The 11,186-nt window shown below is 44.0% G+C and overlaps 1 protein-coding gene and 1 long non-coding RNA gene across 3 annotated transcripts in view; one reads left to right on the top strand and one right to left on the bottom strand.

Annotated features, from left to right (window-relative positions):
• The window catches only part of nucb1 (nucleobindin 1), an 18,115-nt gene extending 15,960 nt beyond the window's left edge, over positions 1-2,155 (top strand). For both annotated transcript variants that reach the window (XM_024140644.2, XM_070440107.1), the window contains exons 10-13: positions 1,200-1,289; positions 1,369-1,542; positions 1,708-1,822; positions 1,943-2,155. In XM_024140644.2, the coding sequence (XP_023996412.1) occupies positions 1,200-1,289; positions 1,369-1,542; positions 1,708-1,822; positions 1,943-2,031 (468 nt within the window). In that variant the 3' untranslated portion in view covers positions 2,032-2,155. The remainder of the gene's footprint in view (positions 1-1,199; positions 1,290-1,368; positions 1,543-1,707; positions 1,823-1,942) is intronic.
• Positions 2,156-10,810: 8,655 nt separating this feature from the next.
• Positions 10,811-11,186, bottom strand: part of LOC139025070 (uncharacterized) — a 791-nt gene continuing 415 nt past the window's right edge. The window contains exon 3 of the long non-coding RNA XR_011476510.1: positions 10,811-10,881. This is a non-coding gene — a long non-coding RNA (uncharacterized lncRNA). The remainder of the gene's footprint in view (positions 10,882-11,186) is intronic.

Raw genomic sequence — 11,186 nt, 5'->3', positions numbered from 1 at the left:
AAAAAAGGAGGAGAGATCTTATAAGGTCTCCTAGGAAACACACTTATAACAACTGTGGTTCTACCTTCAAAAAACATTTTTGTCTGTTTTTCTTTAAGTTTTCTCTATGTGTACAGAAAAGCAGAATAACACTAATATGAATGCATTGCTTAGCTTTCATATGGCGCAAGCTGGATACATTCACAGTAACATGTTGCCAATTAATGGAGGAACACCGAGGACGTCAGGGACAAGGATTCCAGCAACGGCATAGTTGGAATGTTTGTCTTTTTTTTTCAAATCTGTATAACATGGGCTTATTGCCCTGTTTTAATGAGCATGTGTTGGTGTGTGTTTTGCATCATTGTGTGTGTGTGTGAGTGTGTGTGTGTTGTGTTGTGGTGGTGTGGGTGTGGTGTTGTGTGTGTGTGTGTGTGCTTGGTGTTGTGTGTTTTTAGATGAAGCAGAGACTGAGAGGCGCCTCTCTTTGAATGCCAAAGAGGTAACGATAATTCCCCTCGTGTGTGTGTGTGTGTGTGTGTGTGTGTGTGTGTGTGTGTGTGTGTGGTGTGTGTGTGTGTGTGTTGGTGTGTGTGTGTGTGTGGTGTGGTGTGTGTGTGTGTGTGTGTGTGTGTGTGTGTGTGTGTGTGGTGGTCCATGCGGTATAGTACAGCTCTCTCCTGCCTCTACCACCAGCTGGAGAAGGTCTACGACCCAAAGAATGAGGGATGATATGATGGAGATGGGGAAGAGAGGCTGAGGATGAGGGAGCATGTCATGAAGAACGTTAGTATTGTTGGATTTCTGTCCTTCTCTGTTTTAACCCATTCCTGTTTTTCCTTGTTTTCTGTGTCTTTATCCTCTCTCCTCTCTCTGTCTGTTCACCCTCTCATCCGTTCACTCTCTGTCGTTCACCTCACATCTGTTCACTCTTGTCGTGTTCACTTCTCTGTCGGTTCACCTCTCATCTGTTCACTCCTCTGTCGGTTCACTCTCTGTCGGTTCACTCTCTGTCGTTCACTCTCTGTCGGTTCACCTCTCATCTGTTCACTCTCCTGTCGGTTCACTCTTGTCGGTTCACTCTCTGTCGTTCACTCTCTGTCCGGTTCACTCTCTGTCGTTCACTCTCTGTCGGTTCACTTCTCTGTCGGTTCACCTGTCATCCGTTCACTCTCGGTCTGTTATCTATTACTTTTTTCAGCTGTTTTCTGTTTTGACAGGTGGACATCAATCAAGATCGACTCGTCAGCCTGGAAGAGTTCCTTAAATCAACAGACAAGAAAGAGTTCAACAACCCTAAAGAATGGGATGTAAGTGAGTGAGGGACGTTGGGTCATTTTATAGTTTGTGTGTTGAGTCATGTRAGACTCGTCTTCCCCATCCCTCCAGACTTTAGATGACACCAAGCCGGTGTTCACAGAGGCTGAGCTCCAGCGGTTTGAGGCGGAGCTGCGGACCAAGGAGGAGGAGCTAGGTAGGAGGGCGGAGTCTCTTCGTCAGGAGCAGGATCTGCTAAAGGAGAGGGGCAAGGCCTTGGAGGCCCAGAGACGAGAGTACCAACAGGTAGACAACCACCACTTACTCTGCACAGTGGTATGGAGGATAGCCATACTATGAACAGCCAAATACTGCAGAATAAGCCATACTGTCACTATAGCGATTTATATCTTCAATGAAATATGAAACTATGAGTAGCCATATGATGAAATGTTTGTCTGATTCTGTCAGGCAGTGCTAGAGATGTCTCAGAGGAAGGAGAAACAGGCAGTGGAGGGYCAGCCTCCTACGGGTCCTAACGGAGAACTACAGTTCCACCAAGAGATGCAGAAACTGGAAGATCAAGGTAAACGGGATAGACGAGATAAAAAGGGCGGGGATGGAGTGAGTTGGGGACATTTTTGCTTTTGTCTCCTCTGAGGGGTTCTTTCAGTAATGGAATGTTCTCTCTGGCGCTCTCATTCAGGTGCTAAAGCTCCTGTTGAACAAGAAGTCCAAGAGGCCCAGAATAACCTGCCTGRAGAACCACCACAGAACCTGCCCATACACACCTAATGCAGCACCCTGATACACAWAGGGTTGCAATGGGAGGGTATATTACTGGAKACTTTCTAAGTTTACCAGTAAACTACCAGAATTTMTGTAACTTTCAAGYAATATATGGAATTTTATCAGATGACATCTAGTGTCTTTTTTTTGGTACTTCAGATTATCACAGGTGTTTGTGAGCATGGTTACATGCGCACCATAATTTGATTTTGTTTAAAACATTTACATGCTTTGCAAGAAGAACGATTTCCCTAACAATCCTGTTTATGTCTGAAATCAGGCTACTGATGGGACTGCAGATAAATTCCAAAAATCAGCAATCTGAAAAATATGTTTGACCACAGTGGCCAAACTGTTTTGCAAAACCTTTTTGATTCTGAGTTGGGACATATAAAGTTTGTATGTGAAAACAATTTCTGATATGCATACTTTGTTTTTCCAAATTCACGCATAAGAGGGAGTCTTGTGCAACCGGTGCTGACGCAAATCAAATACACAGCTAGAATGCAGTAATATGAAAGATTGCCTAGAAAACCAGATGTTTTAATAATAACTTAGATTTTGACCATACGCCAATTCAAGATAAGCAGAGTAAGGTGTTCACATGACTATTTCCATACTTGGTCTACTGCCATAATCAGTTTAATATTGAATTATTAGTGTGCATGTAAACATACTCATGAATTATCTCTGGCCCTCTGTGTGGCCCTATCAGACGTAAAATATATACAATAATTTAATGAGATGACAAAGCTGTAAAACATCCTAAATATAAACCATCAACGTAGTGAATGTTATTGGTGTTTTAATATGAGGGTTTCAGAATAAAATACCCTTTGTATCTTACAGACTTGTTTATTTTACTATGTCAATATGTCTTTGTTGTAAATATTTAGGGGTCAAACTGGTGGCAGTTGTGAAAAAATACAATAGTTTGAAAAGTTTGTGGAGTGAATTGAAAACAATGCAATTGTTGATTAGATGCTTTTCCAAAATTATTTAGGCTATTTTTCTCTTGAACCATATAGTCTATCCACTAGAAACTCATGGACATTATGGTCACAGATATAAAAAAATATATACTATATATGAATAACATTTTTTGTAGTTCAAGTATAAATCACCAAAGTTACCATAGATTACCTGTTATTTACCAAAATTACGGAGGATTCCAGTAACTTTGGTAAAATAGTGGTAGCTGTGCAACCCTAGATACATACACGCTCTCGCAGGAACMCATCTCTTTCACTGACACACATATCCAGATGGGTACAGCAGATMACATCATACAGCACAAACYCACAACCCCAGTCAGTCAAGCACATCGCATCGTCCCCTGGCACAGTCCRGGTGTTTACCTATCTCTGTGGTTTACATTTGATCTCAATAAATTATTCAACTCACTGGACCTAGCCTTCTTCATTTTTAAATTCTCTGTCATGCCTGTGAAATGACTGTCTATAGATATTCTGCCCTTATGTTGTCTGTCTGTGTTGTATACCTAGCTTACTATTTCCACTGTTTTCCCCCAAAAGTCACATTTCTGATTTGTGACCCCTAACCCTTTCCCAGATGAGGTACATTGTTTGAATATTTAATTCCCAATCCCTTCTGCCTTCACACTCCTAGTTGACCTTTGACCTCTCCTGCCAATAACTAATTTGTCTATTGGTCACTGGGATCTTGCATGCTTCTGTACATTGTTGTTATTCCAGCCGTGTCCCTTCTGACATCACCCMTCTTATTTTAAATGTATTTTAAACATTCTGTTGTAGTAATGAATCCCTTCGTGATTCTCTGTACTGTGCTCCTCTTTTTCCTCTGCTGTTTCCAGTGTATTTCCCTGGGGAGTATGTGCTCATCGTTGTTGTCTCCCATGGAATGGGTCCCCTGGCACACAGTGCATTCCTACCCTGCATTCCACTCACCCCCTGACCCCCGGTGACCTCAATGATGACCTCACTGCCCCTTCTTTCTGGGTGGCAATACAGCTGTTAGCTGTCAATCACTCCGCTGCTGGTGATGTCACTGCTCAGAGATGGACATATCTGTGTGTTTAGCAACATCTGCACTGTCATTTTTCTTCAAAATGTAATATTTTTTATTCTCAGTCTGGTAGTAGGTGAGACAAGTATGTGACAACATAAAGGAGAGACAGCTGGATGTAATCTCAAGTTATGAGCAACATAAGTTCTATATGTGACCATTTTGAACATCTATATGGTTGGACAACATGCAGTACCAGAGCAACACAGCAGATTTTTTTATTTTATTTATTTCACCTTTATTTAACCAGGTAGGCTAGTTGAGAACAAGTTCTCATTCGCAACTGCGACCTGGCCAAGATAAAGCAAAGCAGTGTGACACAGACAACAACACAGAGTTACACATGGAGTAAACAATAAACAAGCCAATGACACAGTAGAAAAAATAAAGTCTATATACAGTGTGTGCAAAAGGCATGAGGAGGTAGGCAATAAATAGGCCATAGGAGCGAATAATTACAATTTAGCAGATCAACACTGGAGTGATAAATGAGCAGATGATGATGTGCAAGTAGAGACACTGGTGTGCAAAAGAGCAGAAAAGTAAATCAAATAAAAACAGTATGGGGATGAGGTAGGTAGATTGGGTGGGCTATTTACAGATGGACTAGATGATGATGGGAGACTGATCAAACTGAGTGTCCCTCACACAGATTTATGTAACTGTCTTTCCTTTTTTTATCTATAAAGGAATCATCTTTCAGCTTTGATATTTACAGCTCCTCGCCTCCATCTTGGAGTTTGGGGGGGGGTGGTTACTTCATGAGTTGGTTATGGAAGTGACCCGTGTTACCTTGTTCTTATGTGTCCAATGTCCATAGCCTGAGGCACAGCACAGCCTCTGTTCTCATGTGTTAGTTCTCTGGATAGAAAATGACTGTCTCTCTGCCTGTGACCTTTGGAACCCCAATGAACCCCTGGAACCTGAAGGAATCACCAGATAATAATAGGAAATGATACATTATGGAATGATCCTAGTATTAGATATAGTGCTGATGCTGCTGACACATGTCTTCTTCACCATCATCTCCAGATCAGAGACTCTGTCCATTTTTCAACCTCTCCTGTTTCTGAGTCTGTAATACCAACATGTGTCAAGCAGACCACCATAGTCCCTGTGCCCAAGAACACTAAGGTAACCTGCCTAAATGACTACAGAGCCTTAGCACTCACATCTGTAGCCATGAAATGCTTTAAAAGGCTGGTCATGGCTCACATCAACACCATTATCCCAGAAACCCTAGACCCACTCCAATTTGCATACCTTCCCAACAGATCCACAGATGATGCAATCACTATTGTGCTCCACACTGCCCTTTCCCACCTGGACAAAATGAACACCTACGTGAGAATGCTATTCATTCACTACAGCTCAGTGTTCAACACCATAGTGCCCTCAAAGCTCATCACTAAGCTAAGGACCCTGGGACTAAACACCTTCCTCTGCAACTGGATCCTGGACTTCCTGATGGGCCGACCCCAGGTGGTAACGGTAGGTAACAACACATCCGCCACGCTGATCCTCAACACTGGGGCCCCTCAGGGGTGCACGCTCAGTCCCCTCCTGTACTCCCTGTTCACTCATGACTGCACGGCCAGGCACGACTCCAACACCATCATTAAGTTTGCTGATGACACAACAGTGGTAGGCCTGATCACAGACAACGATGATACAGCCTATAGGGAGGAGGTCAGAGACCTGGATGTGGGGTGCCAGGACAACAACCTCTCCCTCAACGTGATCAAGACAAAGGAGATGATTGTGGACTACAGGAAAAGGAGGACCGAGCACGCCCCCATTCTCATCGACGGGGCTGTCGTGGAGCAGGTTGAGAGCTTCAAGTTCCTTGGTGTCCACATCACCAACAAACTAACATGGTCCAAGCACACCAAGACAGCCGTGAAGAGGGCACGACAAAACCTATTCCCCCTCAGGAGACTGAAAAGATTTGGCATGGGTCCTCAGATCTTCAAAAGGTTTTACAGCTACACCATCGAGAGCATCCTGACGGGTTGCATCACTGCCTGGTATGGCAACTCCAGCCACCCTAGTCATAGACTGTTCTCTCTGCTACCGCACGACAAGTGCTAGGTCCAAGAGGCTTCTAAACAGTTCTACTCCCAAGCCATAAGACTCATGAACATCTAATCAAATGGCATTGCCCCCCCTCTTATACGCTGCTGCTACTCTCTGTTATTATTTATGCATAGTCACTTTAATACCTCTACCTACATGTACATATTACCTCAATTATCTCGACACCGGTGCCCTGCACATTGACTCTGTACCGGTACCCCCTGTATATAGCCTCACTACTGTTATTTATTGTTGCTCTTCAATTATTTGTTATTCTTATCGTTTACTTTTTTTTAACGTATTTTCTTAAAACTGCATTGTTGGTTAAGGGCTTGTAAGTAAGCATTTCACTGTAAAGTCTACACCTGTTGTATTTGGCGCATGTTTTTTTTTCTTTTTTTTGTAATTAGGCCATGGTGCAGTATCCATATTTTCCCGCAGAGGGAGACATTGAGTCAGTGCAGAAACAGCACAAATGTGGAAAGATATGGACACAGAGTTCTTTCTGTCATTAGCCTCACTCTCCTGTTGAGAGCTTTGTAGAAAAACACCCATACCTTTGGGCTGTTTACCAAACCAATATGCCTACAGATCAATACAATTTAATTCTGTCCAGTTCTGCACTTTAATCCTGCAGATGGGCTTTCTGTTAGACATTGTGCTGAGCTTCACTAATAGACCTTATTCAGATAAAGGTAGTTTAAAAAGCACATACATTTTCAAATTCACAGTGTGTGGGTGAACTTCTCATCTGGTCTGGTGTCTTCTGATGGGAGGCATCAGTGTCAGCCAGTCCTCTCCCTGCAACAGCAAGGTATAAGACAGAGAGTTGCTGAAACCTGTTATGTCATATGTGTCCTATCCATTGTCACTATCTGCACACTGTGGAATCTCAGAGAGCAAGTCTTTGGAATAATAACAGTATTTGTGATTTGGCATGAGTTGGATGAGGGATTTAAATGTTGATAATGGGCAGATCAAGTGTCTTTTCAATAAGGTCTTTGGCCAAAGAGTGGTGGATTACGAATGTATCTTAAAGAAAGAAGAGAAAGGGCATCATGGGAGACAGGGACTGAGGATCTGTTTGYCTCTCTATGAGGTCAGACTGCTGCCACCTCTGGTCTGACCCTGACCTTAGTCTGACCTGGAAGGAGAGAGGGAGAGATGTGCGTGTTTTATATGATAAACTATGCAATGGACACACTTTTCTGTCTGACAATTATTGTTCTTGACATCACATCTGTACTTATCTGAAGTGGGGACCCACAGACTTACTCAGACTATTGACACATTCATTCTACTAAGTGTCTCGATGATGCAATAGCTTTCTGTCTTTTCTACAAAGGAAAGAGTATTGCCTATTTGAATGCTCTCTCTGTGCATTACAATGACATCATCCTCGAAGAGAAAATTACGTCATCCCTTCCGGGACCCTTCTTACAGCCCCAACCAATTGAGCTGAAACCAATTTCAATGTTTTCTATTGGCCCTGCCAGTTCCAGAAAACGCCTTCTCTTGCCTTCGGTTGGWTGAAGTGTAACCGATGCCCTGTGGTGATTGGTGCCAACTGCACATCTGTCTGTGCGTCCGACCATGAGAAGAATACAGAGGTAGAGATGACTAGCGGGTAATTTGGTTTTGACATGTATAGACGATTTGCATTTCTGTAGAAATACGTTCAAAATCCATGATATACACAGTTGAAAATGGAAAGATCTGAAAATAACACTTAAAAAAAAAATCATAAACCATATTTAGGCCTAAACATTTAACGACCCACTCTGCACAACAAACATTAAATAGTGAAATATGTTGAAGGCAAAAAGGAATATTTGTGATATACATAGTTTATTATGGGGGGTCACGGTCAAAAAGCCAGTGTGAGCAATAGTGAGTTTTGAGCTGTGAATGACGCAGTTCTCATACTAGACACCAGAGGGGGAGAATGTTTCACTGTAGCCTACAATATGAGGCTGGAGAAGTTATTAGTCCTTCTCTGATTTCCATACATGCCGGGTCTAACATTGAATGTGAGTGTAATTTTAATATGTGTCAATGTAAAATGAAATCACGACTGTGCCCTCATGAGTGTGTGCGCGCGCGCTCCCATGCATGATCAATTAATTGTATAGCCCCGCGCGTGAGTGTGCGCGTGAGAGCTGCGAGATTATTTCTTTAAGACCCAGCACCTTTTTATCCGAGGGGGGAGGAATGGATGGAGAGAATGAGGAGAGAGAGAAAGACGGGGGTTGTCTATGGTGAGGTGTAACGTCGCCAGTGCCATCGTTTACATGTGTGAGAAGGGAGAGGGGAGGCGGTTGCTTGCTGGCAACTGGGTTTTCACGGCTATACGACTTTTAACCGCGAGATGCCCGGATGGGGTAAATGGGAATTATGTATGTTTTGCTTTCGACGATGACCAGGGTGAGATAAGAATATTAATACAATATTGGTATCTGACATTTAATGAATGTTGTGAGATGGAGCTGTGCATGATCTGCCAGCTGTTTTTGAGGAGAGGGATGGAGAGGGGGCGAGGCAGTGGAGTGTAACGCCTAACATTAGGTGTAACGGGATGCTTCATTGCCTACAATATAATTGGGGCATTTAAGAATAGAAGAATGCATGATCCTTAATTTGTGTGTATAGCCTTTATTTCGTTTTCAGAATGATTTGCAGAGGCCATTGGAAGGGAATCGGATGGGAAGAGGCTATAGGCTACATAGCCTAAATACATGACATCTTCTGTTTTAMTTTATTCACGTCGRTTTTCTGTTGTGACTGTGGTTTTCATTTATTAGGCCTAACATAGACCCTTCTCGCTAAATATYTTTTCAGATTGTAGCYTACATGACAGTGTGAGACAGAGGTTATTATGAGACAGAGATATATWCCCTTCTACAGACTACACATAGTCCATAATTACAATGATGACAATTTAAATTCAAATACGTTATGAGACTGCCCCGCATAAATACATGTCTGTRTGTCTATCTCTGTAGACTATTAAGGGATACATCCGGCTCGRTTATTTTACCCATGATCCCCCTACTGAACGAGATGYCCAGGCTAAGGCTACAGCGTAACCCTCCATGACTCTCATTTCCGTGTATAACGCGCATCCATGATTAGCATTATGACTAATCGGCTGTATGGACAGATAAGAGCAGAGCCCGATGGATACATAGCTTCAGACAGACGTGTGCAACGGAGTAGGTTGCCGTGGATGCCGGACAGAATTAATGCAATAGGCTCCAACTATGTATTCTCCTGATTAGTCATTGTGGTGGAACAGAGATAGGTGTGTGTGTGTTTGATGTCCAATGAATGTGTGAAGTGTGTGTGTGTGAGAGAGATGAGAGATAGAAAAGAGAGAGAGAGAGCGTGTGTTTGTGTGCATGCCTGCATGCGTGTGGAGGTTGATTAGACAGATTTTTTTTTCATCAAGTCAAATGCTTTCATTGTGCAATACATAAACTACAGTAGGTGTCTTAATTGTCTGGCCTGCTCTGTAAACAGCTGCTTCCAACTGGCTATGACAGATTTGATTGAGTCATTATCATCTGGTTTTGTGTCTGTACTGGCCACTCCATCATCTCACCTGGTCCACCCACATCTCAGAAAAGGGGTTCTCCACTTCCTCCTCTTCCGGCCTGGATTGTTTTTATGATGTTGGTTACTAACAAACTGTTCTCTAAAATCTGTTGCATTATTAGATCCAAGGATMAGGCTCTTTCAACTTGTCAATTACAATTATATAAGTTGATTGAGAGCCTTGAGAGTTTAATGGAAAACACTATAATTTCTCTCTTCCTTTCCCCTGTTTCTCTATTATTGTCCCCTGTTTCTCTCTTCCCTTCCCCGGTTTCTGATCATCTTGTTCTCTATTTTCCAGCTGCTTCTCTCATCTGTCTGAAGACCACCCTGGMGTGTCRGAGGCCCTCCACTACACCTGRCCTCCCTCTTGCCCCTTCCCTAAACTCTTAGACACCCCCATGGACTCCTKCTAACTCGTCCTACCACTCTAGACCTTGCCTTTTGAAACCTAACTGCACCCCACCCAAAGACACACACCGCACCCCAAAGGTAKCTCACAATTACCTGGGRCCTGTCACTCAGCCAGACTCACTGAGACAACCAATCAGTTGTTYTCACCACAYGCAGAGAGRCAATCAGGTGTTTGCCAGACASAGCAGAGCTATTCCTATTGTAGCAAWWCATCCAAAGGAGCTAATTRGGTGAAGCCAGGAAGTAGAGATGAGGAAGTAGCAAGGTACAGAGTGACAAGCCGTTAACCAACCAAACACAGGCCTGTTAGTGATGACTGTGACGTCTTATTCATAGAGAGGTGAGGTACAGAGGAGAGAGAAGGGTAACAGAGTGCCACCATTCTGCTTGCCTACCGACACCCACCAACTTTCAGCTAACACCCCACACACTCTCCACCGACACCCACCAACTTTCAGCTAACACCACACACATCTCCACCGACACCCACCACTTTCAGCTAACACCCCACACACTCTCCACCGACACCCACCAACTTTTTCGCTAACACCCACACACTCTCCACCGACACCCACCAACTTTCAGCTAACACCCCACACACTCTCCACCGACACCACCAACTTTCAGCTAACACCCCACACACTCTCCACCGACACCACCAACTTTCAGCTAACACCCCACACACTCTCCACCGACACCCACCAACTTTCAGCTAACACCCACACACTCTCCCGACACCACCATTTCAGCTACACCCACACACTCTCGGCCTCAAGTGATGTGCGAGGTGATGCCCACCATCTCTGAGGATGGGCGTGGCGGAGTGGGGAGGGCCTTCCTCTCCGGGAGGGAGTGGCGGGGAATCGGAGGCGGTATGGGGTATGGGGGTGGGTACGGGGAGAGGAGAGCCCCGGGGCGGAGGTGACGAGGGGGGCAGCACAGGAATCTGGAGTCTCTGATGGTGAACATGCTGACGGAGAGGGAGAGGCTGCTGGACAGCCTGAGGGAGACCAGGACAGTCTGGGTGACAG

The sequence above is a fragment of the Salvelinus sp. IW2-2015 genome, unplaced genomic scaffold, assembly GCF_002910315.2.
Source record: "Salvelinus sp. IW2-2015 unplaced genomic scaffold, ASM291031v2 Un_scaffold2228, whole genome shotgun sequence".
Classification (NCBI taxonomy): Eukaryota; Metazoa; Chordata; class Actinopteri; order Salmoniformes; family Salmonidae; genus Salvelinus; species Salvelinus sp. IW2-2015.
Note: the sequence above shows the minus strand (reverse complement) of the source record. Positions and strands in the feature narration are given on the sequence as shown.